Source organism: Panthera onca, chromosome X (genome assembly GCF_046562875.1).
Source record: "Panthera onca isolate mPanOnc1 chromosome X, mPanOnc1 haplotype 2, whole genome shotgun sequence".
NCBI classification, from domain to species: domain Eukaryota; kingdom Metazoa; phylum Chordata; class Mammalia; order Carnivora; family Felidae; genus Panthera; species Panthera onca.
Window position 1 is genome coordinate 116,683,537 of NC_138357.1, and position 25,314 is coordinate 116,708,850.

At 43.4% G+C, this 25,314-nt stretch overlaps 1 protein-coding gene across 1 annotated transcript in view; it reads right to left on the reverse strand.

Annotated features, from left to right (window-relative positions):
- Positions 1 to 3,886: 3,886 nt before the first annotated feature.
- Positions 3,887 to 25,314, reverse strand: part of SYAP1 (synapse associated protein 1) — a 31,297-nt gene continuing 9,869 nt past the window's right edge. The window contains exons 3-9 of the mRNA XM_081793012.1: positions 24,617 to 24,683; positions 20,860 to 20,933; positions 16,492 to 16,631; positions 10,437 to 10,585; positions 9,047 to 9,105; positions 8,492 to 8,639; positions 3,887 to 5,733 (exon numbers count right to left, since the gene is read on the reverse strand). Of these exons, the coding sequence (XP_081649138.1) occupies positions 5,606 to 5,733; positions 8,492 to 8,639; positions 9,047 to 9,105; positions 10,437 to 10,585; positions 16,492 to 16,631; positions 20,860 to 20,933; positions 24,617 to 24,683 (765 nt within the window). The 3' untranslated portion in view covers positions 3,887 to 5,605. The remainder of the gene's footprint in view (positions 5,734 to 8,491; positions 8,640 to 9,046; positions 9,106 to 10,436; positions 10,586 to 16,491; positions 16,632 to 20,859; positions 20,934 to 24,616; positions 24,684 to 25,314) is intronic.

Here is a 25,314-nt window from a genome sequence, read left to right on the forward strand (position 1 = left end):
CCGAGCAAATCTTTTTATCCCAGGCCTCTTCCCCCTAGGCCCAGAGCTTTGCAAATCGGGCTGCTCATCGGAAAGACTCAGGGAGTTCATTAAAACAAAACAAAACAAAACAAAACAAAACACCTACGCCCAGGCTACATCCGGAACCAGTTAGTCTCTCTGGGGGTGGAGGTTGGGCATCAGCATTTTTCAAGCTCCCAGGTAGTTCTCAAGTTCAGGGTCACTGCCCTAGGCCAATAAATCTACTGGCTCAGCCGGTTCTAAAAGTGTGGTACTTCGGACTCTTAAGACATGCATCCCAGGTTCTTGTTAGGAAATTACTTTGTGTGTTGTCAGATTTAATAGTGTCTCTTTTCATGCCTTAATTTCACAAGCACGTGTTCTGTTAGTTCAATTACCAAAGGACACTAATCTTTCTGGTGGCATTTTTTTTTTTTTTTTTTTTAAGTAAACTCTACACCCAATGTGGGGCTTGAACTCACGATGCTGAGATCAAGGGCCACATGCTCCAACTGAGCCAGCCAGGCAGGTGCCCTAATGTATCTTCTGCCACACTCTTTCAGTAGTGGGGTACGCAGTTCTCACATCACATTTATAGCCTACAGTGTCTTCATGAAAGAGTTAATATTGTTGAATGATGTGGCCATTTTGCTGCATCTGGATTTTTGCACTAAGTGATGGCAGAGAATAATATTATGTTCTTAATGGCTATTTTCATGATTATCATGTGGATGCATCAGTAGTAGTCACCAAAATCCTCTATTACGTTGAACTGATCTGTTCTATTAGGTCACAGGCTTTTTTATTTTCTTTTTTAAGTAAGCTCTAGGGCCAAAGTGGGAAGCGAACTCATGACCCCAAGAGTCGCATGCTCTCCCCGACTGAGCCCGCTGGATGCCCCTGTTAGGTCACGGGCTTAATTTTTTCCCTCAGCTTTTTTTTAAAAAAAAATTTTTTTTTAACGTTTATTTATTTTTGAGACAGAGAGAGACAGAGCATGAACAGGGGAGGGGCAGAGAGAGAGGGAGACACAGAATCTGAAACAGGCTCCAGGCTCTGAGCTGTCAGCACAGAGCCCGACGCGGGGCTCGAACTCACGGACTGTGAGATCATGACCTGAGCCGAAGTCAGACACTCAACCGACCAAGCCACCCAGGCACCCCAAGATCTGAGTGGGTTAGAATGATTTTTTATTATGAAGGACAACCCACTGCACTTGAGTAGAAGTCTACAGTGAAAGCAAAATGTGTTCTTAAAACTCAGTACTTTCTCAAGGAAGTTTTAATTTTTTTTCCTAATGTTTATTTTGGAGAGGGAGATGAGGGCGAGCGGCAGGGAGACACAGAATCCAAAGCAGGCTCCAGGCTGTTGGCACAGAGCTTGATGCTGGGCTTGAACTCACGAACCATGAGATCATGATCTGAGCTGAAGTCGGACTTTTAACCGACTGAGCCACCCAGGCGCCCCGTAGCAGTTTTAATCCTAACACAAGCTTGCATACCAGATAACTTTGAAATAACCGCATGTGATTAAAGCTTCATGAATATATATTTGTCATCTGTCATGACTCATTAGTTTTCTAAGCACCATCTTTTTCGGGTATTGTAACATGCATTTTGTAATTTTATTTTCCTATCAACATAGTCTGGAGATAATCATTTATTAAAAAGGACTGTTTCCCCCTCAATAAAACTGATTATATAAACGGTACCCAAATTTCTGCCACTTATATTTTTAAAAGCTGAAAAATAAATTTGCTAAAATTAAATGCACCTAATTTTCACAGGTGAAAAAGGTTTATCTTTACTTTAAAATGGAGGGAAAAATCTCACTATTACTGGAAAGAACTCCATAAAATTATTTAAATTATATTGGGGCACCTGGGTGGCTCAGTCGGTTGGGCGGCCGACTTCGGCTCAGGTCATGATCTCGCGGTCCGTGAGTTCCAGCCCTGCATTGGGCTCTGTGCTGACAGCTCAGGGCCTGGAGCCTGTTTCAGATTCTGTGTCTCCCTCTCTCTGACCCTCCCCCGTTCATGCTCTGTCTCTCTCTGTCTCAAAAATAAATAAACGTTAAAAAAAAAATTAAAAAAAAAATTATAGAAGCACATTCACAGTCCTGATTTTTATACCAAAGCTGTCAAGGAGGGAAATGAAATATTGCAAGGTAGATGTGATCATGAGGGGTTTTTGTTGTTGTTGTTTTGTAAACCTTTAAAATGTCCTAAAAATCCTATTTGTAATAGTTTGAGCATGAAAAACCATCTTGGTTACTGCAGGGCATCTGAAAGCACTGTGAGTCACAAGTATAATTGCTGCTTTATTTCCTAAAAGATAAGATTCTTTGGTTTAACTTTTCAAAAATTACAAATGGAGATTTCCCACTTTGTAGAAGTTACCACTCTTGCACAAATGGAGTTCCGACCTTGTAACTGAGTTGGCTGCGGCAACGGTTTTCACCCGCTTGCCATAAACTGCTGGGACTACAAATAAACACAGTGCAAATTTCTGCACAGTAACACTCATGTACCGAAAATTGGCTTTAAAGACATAGGTTGATACTCTACTACTCTTTCGACTATTTTTACTTGATTTCATGTGCGTAAACATGCCATACACGGCGCCACCCATCATCCTTTTTAGCCTTCAGGGGACATGAGCCCTCTGATATCGCTCAAGAACCTCGGAGAAAACTCATCAACGTGTGAAGCAGTTCGCAGAGAGCCCGATCTCTGCACTTTGTTTTTTTTTTTTTTGTTTTTTTTTTTTTTTTTTAAATTTTTTCCCAACGTTTTTTATTTATTTTTGGGACAGAGAGAGACAGAGCATGAACGGGGGAGGGGCAGAGAGAGAGGGAGACACAGAATCGGAAACAGGCTCCAGGCTCCGAGCCATCAGCCCAGAGCCTGACGCGGGGCTCGAACTCACGGACCGCGAGATCGTGACCTGGCTGAAGTCGGACGCTTAACCGACTGCGCCACCCAGGCGCCCCACCGATCTCTGCACTTTGTAGTGTTGTCATTTTCCTCTGGAATGTGTGATATTAGAGATATCTGACTGGACAGGAGTAGTCCTGGTCCCCCTGGAAACCTGGAACAGCACAGGGGTCTGTAACACCAGCTAGAAAGATACCATCATCCAAGGACGCTAGTGGAAAGGGAAAAGTAAAAAGCACCAACAACCTTGGCTGCCCTGAGTGCCTTAGTACGTTAGTCCAATGTGCCTCAAACTGTAAAGTTCATCCTTTTTCCCCCCAAAGACTTATTTTTAAGTAATCTCTACACTCAGTGTGGGGCTGGAACTCACAACCCTGAGATCAAGAGTCGCACGCCCCACTGACTGAAATAGCCAGGCACCCCTGTAAAGCCCATTCTAATCCCTGAGGATCTTGGTAACGTGCAACCTGGGGCAGCAAATCTGTGGCCGGGCCCGAGACCCTGCAATCCTAGCAAACTCCCAGGGCAGGCCACTGCTGGCTCCTGAGCCGCACTCTGAGTAGTGAGGTATAATCCCCACGAAGAAGTAGGTTTCCATGTCAGCGTTCTAAGAAGCTTGCGTGTTCTTATGCTCAGTATGGCTTGTTGGCTACCCCCAAGGCATGTAATAAATACAAATCTTTCACTAAACACAGTTACAAATTATTTCTCCCTTTAAAAGAATACACTTCAGGGGCACCTGGGTGGCTCAGTCGGTTGAGCGTCCGACTTCAGCTCAGATCATGATCTCACGGTTCCTGAGTTCGAGCCCCACATCAGGCTCGCTGCTGTCAGCACAGAGCCTGCTTGGGATCCTCTCTCCCCCTCTCTCTGCTCCTCCCCCGCAAGCACTCTCTCAAAAATATTAAAAAAAAAAAAAAAAAAAAAAGGAATACACTTCAGTTACCTGTGTCATTTATAAAAGCATAAGTTTACTCCTATTTGAATCATAAAAATAGAGCATAACTGTATTTTTATGCTGTGTATAAAATCATTTTATCCTTTTATCTTCATAGAGCAGTGGTAGTTAGGTTGTTTTTAAATGCAATAAGAGTATAATGTAAAGTTGACAGTAATAACTGTAACATGTCTATTGTCATTTTAAGTTTTTTTTACTTTCTCTGAAAGCTTTTTTTCTGTTTATTCAACAATATGAATTCTAGTGCATATAAGAGCTGAGTGCTATCATATTCTGATCTGCTTACATCCAGGATTTTTAGCTACTTAAAGGCATTTTACATGTTTCTTGCCCTCCAGAAAACTTGATTAAAAACAAACAAACCAAATTTTCCCCTCAATAGGGTTATTTTAGAAGTTGCCAATCACAGTCTCTGAACCCGAACTCAGTAATCAGCAACTGTGACACCGCAGTGGAAATCCCTCGATAGTGGGGTCAGTGGTTTCGTAGAGTACATGCGTCTATTGCTATAATCCAAGGGATCCTACCGAGACAGTCTGGTTCACTCACAAGCGTGTACACCAAGCTCCAAACAAGAGCAAAGCTCTTGGACCCAGTTCTCTCATTGACTATATCTTTGCCAGAGGACCAGGGACTAATTTTTATGGTGTCCACAATATAAATATGTACATTTTTCCTATAAAGGATTGTCATAATCCTCTTCCCTTGTATGAAATAAAGGTTCCTTGCAAAATATAAAAGTTTCAGGAAGTAAATGCCTTGGAAGTGTTGTGACATTAAGCCACCTTGTTCTTTTAAAATAACCATATTCTATGAACACGGGCCTGCTGGTGTGCTGGGATTGAGCAGTGAAGTTCCCTAAGTTGTACTCAGAGGAACACACTTTTATAAAGACTGACAGTTTAATTAAGACAAACAAAGCTGAAACATTTATATGTGGTGATGATTTTCACAAAAACAAGAGACTGTAAGGTGAATGGGCTTCTTGAAGATCATTAATATAAAAAGGACGAAATGCCCCGCTTTCTACAAAAACCGTGATGTGAAATTTAGGAAAGCAAAAATATTAAGTGTGGTATAGTTAAACAAACAAACAAACAATACAATAAGAAAGAAAGAAAAGGCCCCAGAGGAAAAAAAAAAAATGTTTTTGCACAGTATTTCTCAATGTCAAATTGTGTGATGTTTATACCATTAAAATTAACAATTATCTTATCCTTAGGTTTCTAGATGGAATTTTAGAAAATATCTAGCAAGAAAATAGTCTTGAAAGTGCTTCTTTTTAAGTTCTTTGGTACAATTTGGTCATTTTGATAGTTATCAATCCGTTAAGTACTGTAACATACATGTAGCAATGAAAATGCAACAAGAAGTACAAATGTTTAGAAAACCACAATTGAAGAATAAATTATAACTCTGACCTCACGGAAAAGCGTTTCTGTGGCAAAGATACCATCCTGACTACATGAACATCTCTAACTAGATTTATATTAAAGAAATATTACATAAAACATCTTTTTGAATATTAGAATAACTGTCCTATGTTTTTTTTTAAAAGCAGAAAAGGCAAGTTTCAGCTTGAAAAAAGAATAATTTTGAATTTCATAAAGTTATACCAATCTTCTCTGCCTTCTAATTCAGCGAGCGTCATCATCTAGAATTTAATGTCAGTTACAGAATGTTAAGGATTATTCTTTTATTTCAGGAAAGAGCTAATTTTCCTCCTGCAGCATTTTCTCTATTTCCTTATCCCAGTTTTCATCTCGTTTCTCTGATTCTGTCACCACTTCATATTCTTGCAATTCCTGTTGTAGTTCTTTTTCCCAATCTGCAGACTCCTCTGAAAGAAACAATTGAGAAGGTAAAGATTCATAAGGCCAGTTTTAACAATTCGGTCGCGTATAATTACCTGTGGAAGTCCCTGCCATGGTAACGTTTAACGTCTCAGGTTTCCTCACTGCGTGTGCTCAGAAAAGTGGACCAAATTTTAACAATAACCAAAGGGAAATAGGATTAGAAAGATAAACTTGTTAAGAGCCCTAAGTTCAGGTGTTATTTTGCTTTACTAAAACCTCTGCTTTTCCTTATATTTAAGTGGATAATTGATAATTAATATGCGGTTGCAAATTGAGTTTTACTGCTATCAATGACGACGATGGCAGAAAAAACAGCTAATGTTTCTTGAGCACTCAGGGCCAGGCACTGTACTAACTGCTTTCTACATACCACTTTTTTTCTTTCACCCTGAGAACAATCCAGGGACTAGATATACTGCTGCACATTTTACATGGTGGAAAACAGAGGCTTAGAGAGATTAAGTGGCTTGCCTAAGAACACACAGTTTGATAGCAACAGACATACAGACGGAGGCAGATCCGGAGGCTTCAGTCTCTGTGAAAGCACGTTAGCAGTGGTCTCCCTAGATCGGCAACAATTACCAGAACCTGAAGTCAGGAGGTCTCCTGCTGAAGCCTGGCCCCTCACACTGGGTTTATTCCTCTTCCGAGCCAACATTCAGAACTGCAACTTTCTGCTTGGACATTCAATATAGGTGTGTGTGTGTGTGTGTGTGTGTGTGTGTGTGTGTGTGTGTGTGTGTGTACGTACATGCATGTATGTATGTAGACGAGAAGGCATCTGCTATGTTGTGTTAAAAAACAGAAAACAAACAAACCAGCTATTTAAAAAACAAGGCTAGGGGCGCCTGGGTGGCTCAGTCAGTTAAGCGGCCGACTTCGGCTCAGGTCATGATCTCACGGTCTGTGAGTTAGAGCCCCGCGTCGGGCTCTGTGCTGACAGCTCAGAGCCTGGAGCCTGTTTCAGATTCTGTGTCTCCCTCTCTCTGACCCTCCCCTGTTCATGCTCTGTCTCTCCCTCTCTCAAAAATAAATAAAACGTTAAAAAAAAAATTAAAAAAAAAAAAAAAAACAAGGCTAAAATTGATTTCATTTTTAAGTGATCTCCTATGGCCAACATGGAGCTTGAACTCAACCCTGAGATCAAGGGTCACATGCTCCAGTGACTGAGCCAGCCAGGTGCCCCCCATTTTTATTTTTTATTTTTTTTTTATTTTTTATTTTTTTTATTTTATTATTTTTTTTTTAATGTTTATTTATTTTTGAGACAGAGGGAGACAGAGCATGAACGGGGGAGGGTCAGAGAGAGGGAGACCCAGAATCTGAAACAGGCTCCAGGCTCTGAGCTGTCAGCACAGAGCCCGACGCGGGGCTCGAACTCACGGACCGCGAGATCATGACCTGAGCCGAAGTCGGCTGCTCAACCGACTGAGCCATCCAGGCGCCCCCCATTTTTATTTTTTAAAAACAAACCTTAAACTTAGTAGCTATAGAGAAAAGAAAAACCAAAACCAAATTTTTAATTTTTTTGGCAGCAGGACCTCAAGGGAAAGGACACAGTATGCTGCTTACCGGGTGCCAGACTCCATGTTGGTGGGGTACCGTGGGGATAACAAGAACAAGGTGTAACTCCCTTGAAGAACTTACAGTTTAGGTGCGGGGGCAAGATAATGAATATGTATAAGAGTATTACGTGGTCCAAATTAAAAGTCGGGCAGGAATTCAGTGAAAGAACAGATTGCTCACAGCAGCCAGCCAGCACCTAATGAATCCTGCTGCAGGGAGACTTCCAGTTTCCTGTGGGGCCTCTGCTACCAGCCATCGCCGGCAAAAAGGGAAGCGGTACACAGCCTGCCCTGGGACTGCCTACAACACGCGGGGCTCGTGGGGCTCTTGCGCGCTGTCCTTGTGAGGGGTCCGGCAGCCAGCTTTATCAGAAAACAGATGGGGGTGGGAGGGGTCTGAGGCACCTAGTGAGCCCGAGTTTTCACTTCCCCTCTGGCCTTCTCTTTCCCCCAGAAGCTCTTCCCTCCTCCTCCCTTCCCAAGCCTCTCCCCCAGAGTCCCTCCATGGTGCGCAAACAGGGTTCCAGTTCACCTCTGGGAGGCTACTTTTCTCACGGGTGCTCTCTGTACAACCGGGTGAATAGCTGACTCTCTGGGTGCATTTGAAACCTCAGAAGGCTTCATAAACACTCTTAATGTGATGATGATTAACCTGAGCCTTTGCTTTTCATCCAGTAGAAAGCCAGTCGTTCGCCCTGATGTGCCAAAGAAAGCAGCCTCCCCTCCTTCCACTTGTACTTTGTCTCGAAATTCTTTTTGTTTTTTGAAAGCAGACTGCTCCTTCCCAGAAGCAATGCTCTTGTGGCACATAGCAGTGAGGAAAAGAATCTTCTATATGTAAGTATAAGCCCAAGCAGAAGGCTGGAGGGCAGTGTCTCTAAGTGAAAGGGCATGCACTGTCGCCTGTTGCTGTCCCCATGTTCTTGGGGCTCAGGTGCCTTGGACCAATCATATAACCTCTCTGGGCTCAGTTTCTCCTCTCTACGCTCCGGTGCATGCTTCAGGCAGGGGAATGTGAGGTCTGGTCACACTTGCCAGAAGCTACCTTCTAACGGCAAACAGAGAAGCAATTCTGATGCAGAAGTTACAGTATGTCTGTAGATCTGCTTCAGAATGACATTTTCTACAACCAGCTTTGGAACTGGAAAAGAGCACAGCTATTTGCTTTGTTTGGTACCTTCTACTACGGCTGTCTCCTCCTCTTTTTTGTCAAGAACCAGTTGCTCCATTTCCTTCCTTAGATCCTCCTGATTTAAGTTACAGCTATCAAAGGCATCGCTGACAAACTCAGAAACCCCTGGGCTGGTAGAAATCTCCTCTTCATCCTGAAATGCAACAAACGAGCTTAGAATGGTTTTCTATGTGGCATTTAGCACAACATCACTTTCATGTCCTTCCTCCACTAGTCGGATGCTTGCTGTTCTCCAGCCTTCTAACCTACACGGCTGCGTGGGCACCAGATGAGCTACCACCTGAATCCACTGTGCTCTCCCTCAGTTCGGGCCACTCCAGTCATTAGGTCCAATTCCTGAGAGCACATCTAGAATGACCGATGCCAAGGAACCGCCTTAGGTCTCAGCTACATGTCCCTAACTGTACAACTGCTGGAACCCTCTTCAAAACAGCTAAGACCCGTATTCATAAGTAGTTTCAAATGGGATCTGAGACAGTTAACACAGAGTTACTTCACTTCCAGACATCAACTACTAGGTACAATGTAAAACTGTATTACCTCTTGAGTTTTAAGCTGAGATTTGATTACGACAGGCGGTGTTTTGGGCCGTACTGCCTCTAAGAAGTGAGAATAAAAGAGATAAAAATGGCTTGATTCAATTCTGAATACATATTATAGTAACAACTAAAGTAGCCACAAATATGACGATACTAAATAATTTTCATAAATGAGCTTTTATGTTATGCTTTTAAGAAAAAGCTAGGTGACACCATCTCAACCTCTTTCTTTTGGGGATATTTTTACAGGTCATCCTATTTGATGCACCTCTTTTAAGATTTCCAAGCAAGAAATAAATTTTGACCTCAGTGTTAGCCGAAGTCAAATTCAGGAAGAGTTATACTCCTTCTTTTAGGATAATGAGAATTCAGTTATTTATCAGATTTTCCTTTTGTCATGAATGCTAGAAAGCACAAAGCAAAGTGCAATGCTCAGTCACAGCATTTTCTACCTTGTGAACCTTACTAGGTGTATAGTCTTTATCGAACCCTGTCTTAAGCCTGTTTTGTTACACAGGCAGTATTTGGTTACATGGCATTTCCCAATAAAATTAGTGAAAACAAAAAGCAAAGAATAATACACAACTGGGATTCTTTATATGCAAAATGCCAAATTGTGCTGTGTAGAGCAACCTCATTCCATTTCCCTGACCCTAAATGCAGTGTCAAGTTCTTTTCTAGTGGTCTGTACAGCCTGTGCCTTAGGATACATGGTTTTGCTTAATTATTTAAAATTCTATGAACAGGTAAGTCTCTAGTTGTAATTAGCACCTATACACAGGTGTTCATTAAACGTGACAAATGTGACATAAAATACCATTCTTATTTTAATTGCTATTACAGATCTTCAATTGTTGCTAATATTTTAAAACACTTCCCCAGCAATGAGGGGTCAATTGTCCCAAGAGTGCAATGTGCAACGGGATGGTTCCTCGGTCTGAGTCAGACACTGGCAACCTGGAGTGGAATGGAGCTCTACAGATTACAGTACTAGGAGAACACCAGCTTGAACAGAAGGCAGAAAAACCAAGAAAAGCGATGGCCTGAATCGGTGGAGGACACAGGGTATGAAATGCTATGCGGTAAAGGGCCAAGAAAGAGATGGAAAGAGGACTAGTGACTAAGGGAGAAATAAAAAGGAAGAGATAAAAAACCCGAAGAACAAGAAAAAGAAAGCGAAGGAAAGGAGAGCTTGGGGGAAGACGTAGGAGCAGGGTCAGAGAGAGGGCAAGGAGAATGACTCTTTCCTCGGGAAAGGAAAGAATTTTCCAGAAGATGACAATGACATTTTTGGTATACACAAGATGACAAGCTCATGAGAGCCTCTGAGTTAAAAATATTTTTACAGTAACTCTTTGTTTTACACCGAGTCAAGTCTTCTCCCAGCATACCTGTCATTGGCAAGTCTTCGTCTCTGCCGTGGCTCTTCTCCTCCTTCCCGGCGGCCTGCTGCTGGGCGGCCAGGGCGGTGAGCTGGGCTGACTGCTTTATCAGGGAGACGCGGTAAAAGTAGTTCCTCCAAAACACTTCTTCCCTCACGCTTTTCAAGACAGACAATTACACATTTGAGAATGCACGCAACACATACAAACACATGCAGGGGATATTTGTTTCAGCAGAGGTGGGAAGAGATGTTTAGGGGCGTTACTTGTCTGCATGTGAAAATCACCTGGCAGGGGGTGCTGGTGACCAAGTCTTGTAAGGTAAGGGTCCACGTGGGGGTGGCGTGGAATGGGGAGTGACAGCCTGAGCTGGGAGAGGAGTATGTCTGAGCAGGGAAGGGGGTGGTGGTGAAAATGGAAGACTGGTTACACGCAGGGGGTTGATCAATTAAGTAAAAATATTAAGGATAGTCGGAACCAAGTTTCTCACAGTCAGGAAAGGGAATGAGAAACATTGAAAGAGAAAGTTCTAGAGTGATCTCTGTTGTGAGGTAGCACTATGAATAGTTTTCATTTAGTAGAGATGCAAATGAGTATATGTGTATATACATGAGCACACAAATATTCCCCAGCTCTGTCCACTGAGTGAACCAAAGAGTAGTGACACCTCAATAGAAATGAGCATGCCTAAGTGCTCAGATCTTGGTGTCTATACACCATTTTCCACTAAAATGAATCAGAGTTTTTTGGGTAAATAGCCAATTCCAGGGTTACAGCAGGGAAAGAACAAGATGAGCCTAGACTACTTCATACCAGAAAGTAAGAAAGCACTCAAAAAATGAGGATGAGTCAAAAAGACACAGAAACCAACTTGAATGGGCTCCCACTGGCCAAGTTGGTGATAATTTGAGCATCAAAATAAATAATGATAGCAACAGATTATATCCATTGCATAAAACAGGACCATGAGTCTACACAGATACAAATAAATACATGAATACATTCAAAGTCTGATGAGGAATGCAGTATTTTTAAAGAGTTTCAAAGTACCTCCCCAGAAAATACTTACTGATTTCAAAGAGGAAAGAAATAACTTTATAGTCAAGAAGTCTGGCAGAAACCACCTTCATCTAGTGACCAAAGTGTAGACAGTAATGGGACAAAATGGCAGCGTGCACCACTTGATAGGATGCAATAGATTGAAGGAGACCAATGAGACATGAAAACTAAATGCAACAAGTGAGCCTGTACTAGATCCTTTTGCTAGTACAGAGGACACTGGGACAAATGGTAAAACTTGAATGCAGTTGGGTGCCTGGCTGGCTCAGTCGGTAGAGCATGTGACTCTTGATCTCGGGGCTGTGAGTCCGAGCCCCGTGCTGGGTGTGGAAATTACTTAAAAAAAAAAAAAAAAAAGAAAAGAAAAAGGTAGATGGTGCCTGGGTGGCTCAGTTGGTTAAGCACCCGAATCTTGATTTTGGCTCAGGTTGCTGCCTCACGGTTGTGGGATGGAGCCCCGCGTTGGGCTGTACACTAGGCATGGAGCCTGCTTGGGATTCTCTCTCTCCCTCTCCCCCTTCCCTGCTCACTCTTTCTCTCAAAAAATACCCCCCAAAACAAAAAAAAACAACCCCATGAAACTTGAAAGGGGTCTGAGAATCAGAAGGTAATAATGCATAAGTGACCATTTCCTGATTCAGGTGGTTACAAGGTGTTTATGCAGGAGAAGCCTTATTCGTAGGAAACAGACATTAAAGCATTCAGGAGTGATGGAGCATTAGGTCTCAAATGAGTGAGAAAAAAGTTTTCATGTTATACATCCAACCTTTCTATATAAAGGTGTGATTGTTTAAATAAAATAATAATAAACATTGATGAGTATGCTTATCTCAGAGCAATTAAAGATCTCGAGGGTGGAAGGCAGAACAAAACTCAACAAAAAAACATAAAATGCACTCCCCTCCCCACCAGGTCACTGAACCAGCAACGGCTTTGGTGACCCGCGGAGTTGTGCAGGGGCACACGTACTGGAGGAGTCACGCATTTTGTGTTCCCAGAACATGTTGCTACAAGTCATAAGAGGGTGGGAGAATGTGTGTCTATCTCCCGGTTTACTAGAAGGGATGGATGCAGGGTCTTAGAATGGGGAGAAACCTGAGGAAGAAAGTATAACTGAAAAAGATTTTGAAGGAGGAGAAGAGTATCAATGAGAACTAAGAAAATTCTGAGACCCAGGCTTACGGAGGAGGACAGGACCTGCCTTAGGGTTGCCACATCTGTGACTGGTGAAGCTGGGCCAGGAGACGAGCTTTTTCAGTGACTGGGGCAAAATACAAGATTAGCGACACGAGCTGGGCTAGATAAGAAGCTGACGTGCTGCTAGACGCAGCCCATCTCTTCTTTCATTAATTCCACCAACGTTCACCGAGTGCCACAGGCATCAGACCCCGTGCCAGGTGATTCAGGGACGAATAAGCCAGATTATCTGCCAACACAGATGGTCACAGGAATAATGACCTCTTACTTGTTAAGTTCCTACTCGATGCCAAGTCAGCATGTCCCAACCTCGTGTGGTCTCACAACTCTCTTTTTCTTAGAACATCTCCTGGAAGTAGTTTGGCGGGAGGGAGACCCAGCTTAACAGCAGTTGGCGCGGGGTTACAGTCAAGCACAAGTTGACCTGAGCAAACAACAGTGCGCTGCAGCCGTGAGAATAGCTAACAGAACCTTAGGTGGCACTACAGAGCGACCCAAGGTACACTCTAGTGTGCTCTACTGCAGGCAGACAGCACTTTACATTCCTTTCGGAGGACTCACTTTTGGACCGGTAAGCACCTGCATGTTGCGGGGATACAGAGATGAAGACACCTGGGGAACAAAGAAAACAACTGGGGCTCTTTACCCAGTTAAGTTAAAAAATCTTCAACTGTTAACATCACGTTGAGACAGAAGGGAGCTTAGCTACCCAGGAGGTAGTGGGCTCCCTGAATATCTTCAAGGTCACTCTTAATTCTGACCTCTATGAAAAGTCCAAAATGAAACAGGTATGCCGGCAATCTACAACAGATTACGGGCAATCTTCGTTCTCTCAATAAAGCTAAGCATCTGGACTGTTTTCTTTCCCAGACCCTCTCCCTCTTGATGGACGAGGAAGTGGTCACGGAGGCACACTATAGAAACACTACGTGACCCTCTGGAGAGTCACAATGCGGATGACATATAAAGGTTCTGAGAAGCTCTGTGATAAACAAAACCACGGGAGTTAGCAACTCCCAAATGTCTACTATCTGATCACTTAGGCTTTCATGAACTATTTTCAGGCACTAGTATGCTGTGAATACCCTCTGGGAAACAATGAGCATAGGTCACAGTCCAAGGCCGGAAAGGACTTGTGATTTCTCTGCTTTGTCAGAGTAAAGACCTCAGAGGGCGTCTGTGATGCAAGAGCAGGGCCCGTCTCATGCCAGCCCTGCTGTCACAGGGAAGCGTTAACACACTAGGAGGCATTTTGAAATACAGAGCAAGTTTGTTTTGATTTGTTTTCTAAATTGTTCCCCGGTTAGTGATGGCTTCTGCTTAGAAAAAGTGTCTCAAAGGACCAAAGCAGGAGTCCTAGATTTGTGTGTGATGGCTCACGTGTTTTATTATGGAAATTTCAACAAAAACAAAAGTGGAGAGACTAGGACAAAGAAGGCCCCTGGACCTGTGACCTAACCAGCAATCACCAGCATTTTGCCAATCACACTTCATGTCTGTCCCTCTCTTTTCCACGCATGCCCTTCTCTGGGTATGGGTTGGAATATTTTAAGGCAATGCCAGATATCACATCCTTCCATCCACAAATATTTCAGTAAGCATTTCTAACGGGTAAAGACTTATAAAAAATGATAACCCTAATTTCTAAATGATCCCTAACAGAATTAGCAATAGGAAACTGGAATTATATTACTCAATAGACCATTTAACTAGCTAGCAACAAACCAGAAATACTACTTGCCAAATACCAATTCTCCCAATCTTTTCAAGACTCTAAAATTACTGTCAGCAGTAAGAAGGCATCCAGAATTGTCACTAACCAACGCTGTGGACACCTAGCCACATGCCTGCCATGCGTAACCCTGGGCCACATGCCCCACTGCCTCGGGGTCTCGGGACCGTCCTGAGAGCATTGGCAGAGAGCCCGCTGTGTGACCTAAGGTGATTTGAATGGTCTTCAAGTTGATGGAGCCTTCAGGTACAAAGCCCACCCAAACCCCAGAGCTTTGCTACTCTTCTCTCAGAAAGAGGCAGTTATTCAGAATAGGTACAACCTCAAATTCCAAGATGAAAGAGCTTCTATCAGATATATACACATGAACTGTTCAAAAGCCAACTCTCAGGGTTTTGTGAGCATAATAGTGAAAAAAAGGTCAGTTGATAATTTTGTTTATATATTCTTCACTAAAAATAGCTACTTTATCTATCCACCTATCTACCTATTTATTTTTAAGTCATCTCTACACCCAACATGGGGCTTGAACTCACAACCCAGAGATTAAGAGTCATGCCAGCCAGGTGCCCCCAAAATAGCTATTTTGGACACAGTCTAAGGATTAGATTTGTAATGAGATTTGAGCCATTCTAAAATAATAGAAAAGGAATTAAGTAAATCAAACCCCCCAGGACAGAGAGAACTGGCGAGGAAAGCACAGTGGAAGGGGAAAGGCTGATGGGCCAGCAGCAATCTACTCTGTAGACCGGAGAAAGCTGTGGTAAGCCGCCTGCAGGAAGGGCGGCTGGCGAGAACGGGCCGGTTCACCCGGGGTGCACTCGGACAGAGCCAGGGACGGGAGGCACAGGCATCTCTGAAGGCCGGGTGCAGGTCGGGCTCAAGACAGGAGGCATGGTGGTGAGGCCCCAGAGGAGCAGCGAGCTGGCTGACACCCTCACCGCCCCTTCCAGCTGGGGACTGTGCTTCCATGTGACAGAGAGCCACAGTTCACTGTGAGCTGAGCCACTCCACACTAAGGCAGCTGGCGTGGCTGAGACTGGTCAGGCAGGAGGTGGAGTCCTCTCAGGGAAGCCACCCTGCCCGAAAGGCCTGTGGGAACACACAGCTCTAAGTGCCCTTTCCGCAGGGTGCCTTCAGATACGAAGAAGGACGGATAAGGAAAGCCTGCAACATGAATCACAGAGCCCAAAACAAACACAAAAATTCAAGAAAAGCACCGAGACAAAAGGGTATTTCAAGAAAACTAGGTTCTCAGAGACCAGGAAGATACTGTACCCATCCAAAAAGAATAGAGTGCTATAATAATGGAAAGCTCACGGAGTAAGAAAGACCATGGACTAAAAATGCAATAGATTCCAAACAAGGAATTGGAATTAAAAAAGGTGAGCAAGAGCCCATGATGGCAGAGGGGAAGGGAGGAGACCCACCCACCGTGGGGGGCCTCTGCTGATCCCGGTCAGGGCTGTGTCCCTGAAGACATTATGCTTGCATGGGAACTGAAGGACAAGCAAGACTTTCGGAGGAGAACAAGGCCTGCGGGCAGAGGAAAACTTTGGGTAGGAAGGAGAACAAGAACACTGTTGCTAGAGAGCAGAGCCAGAGTGTAAAAAGGTGGTGGGCCAGGTCCTAATGAGCCCCGGGGACCTTAATTTTATTTGGAAGACACGGCACGTTGGTTGTTTCTATCGGAAACTGTGTTTTAGCTTCTAACTGGGGATAAAACAGCGCATCTTATCTCCACCCCAAATTTCCTGTTAGGCCCACTCTCAGTTTCGATTCTATGGCTGTGTGTGTGTGAGAAAGAGAGAGAGAGAGAGAGAGAGAGAGAGAGAGAGAGAGAGAGAGAGAGAGAGAAAGAGAGAAAGAGAGAAAGAGAGAAAGAAAGAGAGAGCGCATGCACACCAGCTGAAGGGCCACAGAGCCTATTTTCATGAAGACGGAACAGGAAACTGCTCTGGCCCCCACTCCAGGATTCTGCCCCGACACTCTGCATATGACCAAGGCCACTAGAAAATGCCAATATGTGCTGTGTGAGCAGCGTAGCTCTGGCTCAGGAACACACTGCTTACTTACAGTTTAGGAACAAGGGCAAATCTCATCCTACTCAGCAGCTCGTCCTCTTGGAGCATGATCAGGGCAACAGGGTACATCTGATCAAAGTCAAAATTAAACTGCACTCCAGCTGGAGGGTCACGAAGGAAATTCCTCTTGTCCTTTGATGAAAAGGGGAAAAACATGGGGAAAAATGTAGACAGCAATTAATATGTAACAGTGCATCACCAGTTTGACAAGTATTCAATTCTCCTAAAGATTTCAGCCACAAAATCCACTGAAGTATCATTAACCTGTCTGCTTAAGAGAGAGTGGAGAATGACCAATCCTGTCATGTATTTATTATTTATTTTTTAAAGTTTATTTGAGAGAGCAGGTGCACACACAGGTGCACACATGCGCACAAGAGGGAGGAGGGGTAGAGAGAGAAGGAGAGAGAATCCCAAGCAGGCTCTGCCCTGTCAGCATGGAGCCCCTGAGATCACGACCTGACCTGAAACCAGGAGTGGGACACTTAACTGAGCCACCCAGGTGTCCCCTGTCATGTATTTTTTTAACAGTCTCCACTGAAGAGAGCCTTGTGGGAAGCCAGGAAGTTCAATCATGCAGTTAGTTGAAATTACAGAGTTTCAAATCATATGAATGTACATTTGTTCCAGTGAGTATCTTTATGTGAAAACTACTGTAAAATAATCTTAGAAAATTGGCTGCTTAAATAATCTTAGAAACTGGCTACTATAAGCATCAGTTTCATCATATCTTGCCCGTGTTAGATTTTAACCATATTTTTGGTTTTTGAGATGCCTACATCAATAAAGAACAAATCTGAACCTAAATAGGCTTTAGTTATTTTACCTTCTCATGTAAAAATTTCAAAGTCTAAAAAAATTGCCGTATCACGTTTCACCTGGATTTCTACAGCAGCCGCTGAAGGGGCAAGTATCTCCAGTCCCATTTATCCCACCCAGAGCAAGCAACTTTCTACCCTGTCCCAAGGAAAACGTGTTTTACTGGTCACTAAAACCCTTAAATGACTCGTTTGTCGCCTTTGAGATGAAACCTAAACTTACCAGAATGGTACAGAAAGGTCTTCATGATCTGGCTCCAAATCCACACCTCCACCTGCACCGTGCAGTCCAGTCATATCCGAATGCTTACAAAACCCCCTACCTGAATGTCAAGCCCTGCCCCACATCCCCCAAACATCCTCACACCCTCCTCCCAAGACTCATGACTCCACTCCAACGTCATCACTTCTGGGAAGCTGCCCTGAGATCATCCTCTTCCCTCTTCAAAATCAGGGACATGCCGCTTTCCTTGGTGCTTGGGTGGGTGTCCTGCACGACAGTGTTCAGCATGGGGGCGATGCTATGTGTGACTCCACTAGCAGATGTCCAGTAAGCCTTCGGGCTCTGGAGGGCAGGTCTCAGCCACCTCCAGGCCCAGGACTAGGCTGGCCCAGGGGAGGTTCTAAACACAATTTTCTGAATTGCATTCTCACAACTACCTAATGACAGCTGTACTATCAATTTCTTTTTTATGCATGATGCCCTGAGGGGTGCCCCAGCACGAGAAACTTAAAGGTCTACTCTGCTATAGGCTCTGAATTGTCCCAACTAGTGCTTGGCAAGTAGGAGAATGTAGCAACTCTGATGGAGAGATTGCTAATCATCTCCCAGTATCCCTTCCTCCCTCCCTTCCAGGATCACAACTCTTGAGTTCCAGCTGGGCATGTGGCCACCCAGCCAGAGACTGGATTTCCCAGGCTCCCCAGCATTAGAAGTGGCCATGTGTCTAAGTTACCAAAGGGATGTAGGCCTGAGGGATAGGTGCAATTTCTGAGTCTCATCTTCCAAATGGTCTGGTGTACCCACCATCCTCTTTCCCATTTCCCACAGGCTGGAACACAGGCACGGTCATGAGAGCTGACTTAACCACAGAGAAGGCAGACAACAGTCTAGGGGCTGGCATAGGATAAGATTAAGACAGGAAATACTTGGGTCTATAGATGAGTTCATGGGAAAAGCACACCTACGTGGACCATCTACCTCTAGACTCTTACATGAGGGGGGAAGAGGGAGGGAAAGTCACAGCTTGTTTAACCTACTGTATTTTTTTATTTCTTCACTATAGCAATTTAGTCTATCTCTTAAAACATTCAGAAGCCACCATAAAGGATGTACTGAAGATGGTTCAAAGCCTCTGGGTCATGCTGGTATCTTGAGTGCTCTCTTGCAGGCATGTCTGTGTGCAATGTTCACTGCATCATCCATTCAGCAGATGCCCACTGGGTACCTGCTGTGCCCCAGGCACCGTGCCACCTGCTCAGCAGGGCACAGCACAAATGGAGTCCCTCCCTGCCTGCACAGCGTTTCCATTCCACTTGTGGGGTGGGGGAGTGGGAAGAGACAGACAAGGGTTTAGACTGCTAAGGCTATGAGATGGGGTGACTAGTAGAGGGCTGAAAGGGTGGTGAGGGAGGTGACCTTTGAGATGAGATCTTGTGGAATGGTGTAGGGTGGGCTTCTAGGAAGAGTGGACAGCAAGCACCAGGCACTGAAGCAGGACAAAGCTTGGCTCACTTGTGTTCCAGAAAAAAACAGTGGCTGGAACACTGGGACACAGGGCAGTGGGGCACGAGGGAGGTGAGGGATGCAAAGCCAAGGGCCTTCGAAGCCAGTGGAAGGGGTTTAGATCCTAGCCCACGCGAGACGAGATGCCATTAGAAGGCTCTATGTGGGAGAGTGACACGAAGGGATTTACATCATAAATGGGACCCCTGTGGCTACTGTGAGCTTGTAGGGAAAGGGGTAAGGATAGGACGGCGGCTGGGACGCTGAAGGCAGGAGATGATGGCATTGGGACCACTGTGGTGGCAGCAGCAGTGGAGAAGTGGTGTAGAGGTATATCAGGAACATAGCGTTGTCAGGTTGCAGCAGGCCCAGGCGGGGTGGGGGTGGGGTGTGACTGAAGGAAGACTCTTGGGTTAGTGACTAGAACAAACTGGTGGATGACTGGAGTCTTATTTTGAGATGGAGAAGATGAGGACAGGAACAGGTCTGGGGGACAGAGGAGCTATGAGGACTTACTTGACTGTGAGTATCTGATGTCTGCCCTCAAATGACAGTCTCACTGTCCCAATTCTCTTCTGGAGATAAGCATTATGTGATGTCAGCATCAAGTTTGGCCATAACACAGTAAACAAAACACATGGTGTTCATGCTGAACTTCTAATGGATGCTCAGGCCTTTAAAGGGCTTACTAATGGAGGGGCACCTGGGTGGCTCGGTAGGTTAAGCATCTGACTCTTGGTTTCCGCTCAGGTCATGATCTCACAGTTCATGGGATCAAGCCCCATGCGAGGCTCCGTGCTGACAGCGTGGAGCCTGCTTGGAGTCTCTGTCTCTATCTCTCTCTCTGCCCCTCCCCTGCTTGCACTTGCTCTCTCTCTCTCAAAATAAATAAACAAACTTAAAAAAAATCTTTTAAGGGGTTTACTAATGAAAAAGAAAAAATCTTAAAAATGCCCTGGGGGAGGACAATGGAAGCAAAGTAAAGCCCAGCTCTATGTCTGTTTTCTAGACTGAAGTTCCATTTATGACTTTGGTTAAAAAAAAAAAAAAAAAAAGAGTAGATTAAAAACAAAGCTTGAAAACCACTGATACAGTCAAAGCCCTATTTGCTGAGTCCCCTGCCAGGCAGGCTGCTAGGTGCTGAGGACAGAGATCAAAGCCAGTCTCTCCACCCACTAAGAATCCACAGCCCAGTGGAGACACATGTAAGGAGTGAGTGTCACATTTGGGAGTCACAGTCATCACGCCTGCACGACGGCAATAAAAGGCCCTACCTACCTCATAAACGTACAGTGAGGCTTAAAGGAGATAATGGGTAAGAAAGTTCTTTCTGAAAGTGTCAGGTACTGTACAACTGTTAACTGGTATCACTATGTTCCCTCTGAAATCCCAAGAGAAATCTTTGTAGGCCAGCAAAGAAAAGTTTATTTCTTTCAATTTCATTTTAAAATACATATGATAGTTAAGGAGAAAATTTAGAATACAATCTTTTCACTCAGATGAACTAGAATGATATCTAGAAACTTTGTATGATAGCATATCTCAAAAGATTATCTTAATAACATAAAAGAATCCTTTTAAGGCTGAAATAATTATTTTGTGTAACAGATCATACTTTTCTGTTAAGAAAAAAGAACTTAAGGAGAAGTTAAAACTTGGCGGGAGGGGGAACTTAGGGGGAAAAACCAGCGAAAGTTGATGTGTACAGTTCTAGTATCTCAAAACATTTTAAATACTATATAGAAGAAAAACATTCTATGGATAAAGTCATGATAGGAAGAAAGTATCTCTATACAGGGAATCACGAGGTACTTACAGCAGATAAGGCCAAGATTTGCTGTTGAATTGTTTCTTCATCATTACTATCAACCCATGGTGGCACTGCTGCTTCTAAAGGTTTTAATAATAAAGAAAAAAAGAGAAAAACATGTTACAAAGGTTACACTGCAATCGTGGTTTGAAAGAATAAGTTGCCACATAATCAATGTGGCAATTTATTAGTGAGCTCCAAGTATGAACATTCATCATAATTCCTAGACTTAAGATATGAATCTAAAGCATGTACGCATTTGGTAAAAAATTACTTGAATTATATGGTAGAGAAATTGGACAACACCTTGACCAAGTGACCCAAATGATCATCACCAATGAAAAAGAGATGGTCATCGTAGGCCTCCAGATGGGCTATCCTGAGAAGGACACAACATCATCTATGTAGTATTCTGGCCAAGAATGCATAATTTGAATCTAATCATGAGGAAATATCAGCCAAAGCCCAACTAGGAAAGGTCTATTTAAAAAAAAAAAAGGAGGCCAAGGGGGCGGGGGCAGAATATCCTTTGAAAACATTAATGTCCTAAAAGACAAAGGTCCTGGATTGGTGCAGATTAAAAGAGGCTAAGACACATGAGGAAAGCTATGCTGCATGCTGTATTGAGGGGGAAAACATACAAAGGACATTACTGGGTCAATGGACAAAATTAGAATATGCACATCGTATCAGTGTTCTTTTCCTAAAGCTGGTAACTGTCTGGTCGGTGATTATGTAAGAGAATACCCCTAATTCTTAGGAAACACACATTGAGTGGAACAAAAAGACACACACAGAGGGAGAAAGGGTGTAAAGGATAAGGCAGTTGGACTAAAACCAACAATCTAGGGAGAGGGGGTATGGGTGTTCTCAGTACTCCCTTTTTTTTTTTTTTTTTTAATATATGAAATTTATTGTCAAATTGGTTTCCATACAACACCCAGTGCTCATCCCAAAAGGTGCCCTCCTCAATACCCATCACCCACCCTCCCCTCCCTCCCACCCCCCATCAACCCTCAGTTTGTTCTCAGTTTTTAACAGTCTCTTATGCTTTGGCTCTCTCCCACTCTAACCTCTTTTTTTTTTTTTTCCTTCCCCTCCCCCATGGGTTTCTGTTACGTTTCTCAGGATCCACATAAGAGTGAAACCATATGGTATCTGTCTTTCTCTGTATGGCTTATTTCACTTAGCATCACACTCTCCAGTTCCATCCACATTGCTACAAAAGGCCAGATTTCATTCTTTCTCATTGCCACGTACTCAGTACTCCCTTTATACTCGCAACTGCTCTGTAAATTGAAATTATTTTCAAATAAAAAGTTCTTTTGAAAAAGTCACTGTACTTGATTCATGACAAAAGGTGATAAGCAGTTAGGAACTGAGAAGAGGGTTGTCAGGAGTGAAAGCAAATAAACGGGCAAATCGGGAAGTAAACAACAGGGCTGGGATCTACAACAGACATGTTGTCTTTGGTGCTCACAAGAAGAAGGGGATTACAACTCATCAGGCTTATACTGTTGGGTGACAAATGCAGCCACTGAGAGGTGAGTCCCAGGGGTCTTCTGCAGAGACCTGGGAGGTGATCTTGGTCTAGGAGGAGTTTAGTGCTGGGTGTGTGTAGGGGGTGTTCAGAGGGAGCAGCAAGTAGGAAATAGTGGAGACAAAGCCAGTGAGCATCCGAACTGGGGCTACCATCTGAGCTGGGGCTGTGGAGGTGGGAGGTCAGCACAAAAGATACATGCAGGGGGTCCTAGTATTTTCAACAAAACACCCCTGCCCTTTTCTGTCATGTGGCAAAAGTCCAATGGAAGAGACATCCTATTGTGTACCAACTGATAGAAAAGTTATGTGTATGTGTGGATAGACATATGGACAGACAGACACCTGGCTCATTCTTAGGCTCATCTTAAACAAGCAAATGGTGGCAATTATAATCCAAACCCTGTTAAATATAAGATAAAATAAGCATATTTTCATACTTAAAAAAATTGGGGTAAAGCCCCTTGAAAACACTATTTGCTTTAATATTCTGGCCTCCAATTTAAGTCTATTCACCTTGGGTGGCCTCTCCTGGTACTACTTAACCCTCAGATGAGGTCCTCTCAAGGCTCAACCTACCGGTATGGATGAGACACTCCCTGCCTCCCTGTTCCTCTGAAACTGCTCTTTTTAGGGTGACCAGTAACCTCCTGGTTGTCCAACCCACGGACAGTGCTTAGTTCTTTTCTCTCTAGGCCCAGTTTCCTTCTTTGTGAAATGGAGATAAGAGTAAGTACTTCTGAGTTCCTGTGACCGTTAAATGAACAAATGCACAAGGAACACTCACATGGTGCCTTTCCTCATGGTCCTTGTAAATGGACTTCTTAGCCGACCTAACTCTCCTTGAAATTCTCCCCTCTCTGGGCTTCTATTGCTTCTTTCTCCTAGCTGTTGTTTCTTGGTAAGTAAACGGGCACTGGTTTTGATGGCAGATTTGTTTCATCACTTACCAGCTGAGCAACCTGCAGCGAATTAACCTTGTTGATCCTACCTTTTAGTAAAGAAGATGTTGCATGTAAACATCAGGCACTCAGGAACTGTCAATTTCTCCCATTCCTTCCTTCCTGCCAACACTGTTAGATCTCTGCTCAGCTCTCTTCATGCTCGACACACTTCTCACTGAGCTCACCTACTCTCATGGTTTTTACACAAATTGACTTCTAATCTGTATCAGTAGATGGAATTCTTCATGCATGCTTCACACAGGAATCAACTGCTCCTGTTGGACCCCGTTCAGTTAATTTAGAGCAGTGCCAACCAACAGAACTTTCTGCACTGATGGAAATGTTCTAGGTTTGCACTGTCCAATATGGAAGCCACTAGCCCCTTGTGGCTATTGGGCCTTTGAAATATGACTTGTGCAACCGAGGAATGGAATTTTCCTGCATTCCCTTCCCTGCCTTTGTACATGTTCCTCTCACCTGGGGTCTAATGGGTGTCTCAAAACTGAAAGTGCCTCTGAGCCTTTCCCCTGCTCACTCAAAGTTCCTATCTCAGAGGCCCTGACCAGCTCCTACCCCAAGTCTCCAAGCCAGGATCACTTTCTCTGCTATCCTAAGGTAGGCTAATTTGTATAGATTTTTTGTCCCCAAAGCTGCTTTCCACTTTGAGTTGCCTGACCCGCCACAGGACTAACTAGCTCTTTTTGAATTTGTGGCACTGCTCAAACTGATGGAATTGTTTTACCCTTTTGCCAAATTCAAAGACAAGAGGCCGGTTTTGTGTTTGAGTACATCCAAACAGTAAAAGTAGACATTTTGAGATCCTGTAACTGCAAACATTTAAACAAGCATTTGTCAGTAATGAAATGCACTAACTTCCTCAAACACTCCATGACTTTTCATGGCCCTCTGTCACTCCTCTAGAAAGCTCTTTCGTTTTTATCTCCTGAAGAGAATGGGAAGGGAGCCAACTTCTGCTAAGTGCCAATTATGTGTATATCACACAGTGTGTTGGCCATGTTATAAAATGAGAAATGAATGCTCACTCTGTCACAGCCAGCTCCCCAGAGGGGCTGTCACCAGTTCCGTGGGAACAATTTCCTCCCTTCCTTTAAACCCCAAAGGTTTATGAGCTTGACTTCCCCACTAGTCTTTGTGCTACCTGAAGGATGGGGGCTGTTACACATTTTTGTATTCTCAGCGCCTCAGTGTGGTGTCTGGCACATTAATAGGTGCTCAATAAAATTTGGTAGGTGAGTCATGTATAAAAACCGATATCATACCTGACTTTTTGGTATGCTGTTCCTCAACAAATTTTTTCTGTTCCTTCTGAAAATCTCCTATAATGGTCTGTTAAAAAATATATAAAGAGTCAAATTACTTCGAGAAGCTTATTACATGTAAGATTTGTGAAGTCATTTGAGACATTAATTTTATTCAAATAAAAAGGTTAAAAAAGTGATACTTCACCCTTTCTCCACCAAAAGGGAAAATCAATTCAATAGTTTTGAATTTTAAGTATACAACCTTTTTTATGATGGATTATCTTTTCAAATGCAAAGATAAAATGAGTTAAAAATTGAATTTTTGTTTTATCCCAAAAAACAATAAAAGCCAGGTCAAATCTCATTCTAACGTGTAGTACACACAGCAAAGCAGCTAAATAACAAGCTATCTGAAGTTTAATTGATGGCCTCCTTAGTTCAAATAATTACAAACATAAATGAAATTCCCCAGGCCTACACCCTACCACTGCAGGAAATGAACAAACTCATTCCTTAGAGTCTGAAAATGTAATTCCTAATGGGACTTTTAAAACTTAACTGAATGATGCAAAGGCATAAATATTTGGAAACAGTTACAGTTTAAAATTAAACTCACAATATAAAAAGTTCAGTATTATGCAAAAGTATCAGTGTATTTCAGAATATATTAAAATTAAAACCAAGGTTATTTAAATCATTGCTACTTCTTATACAAA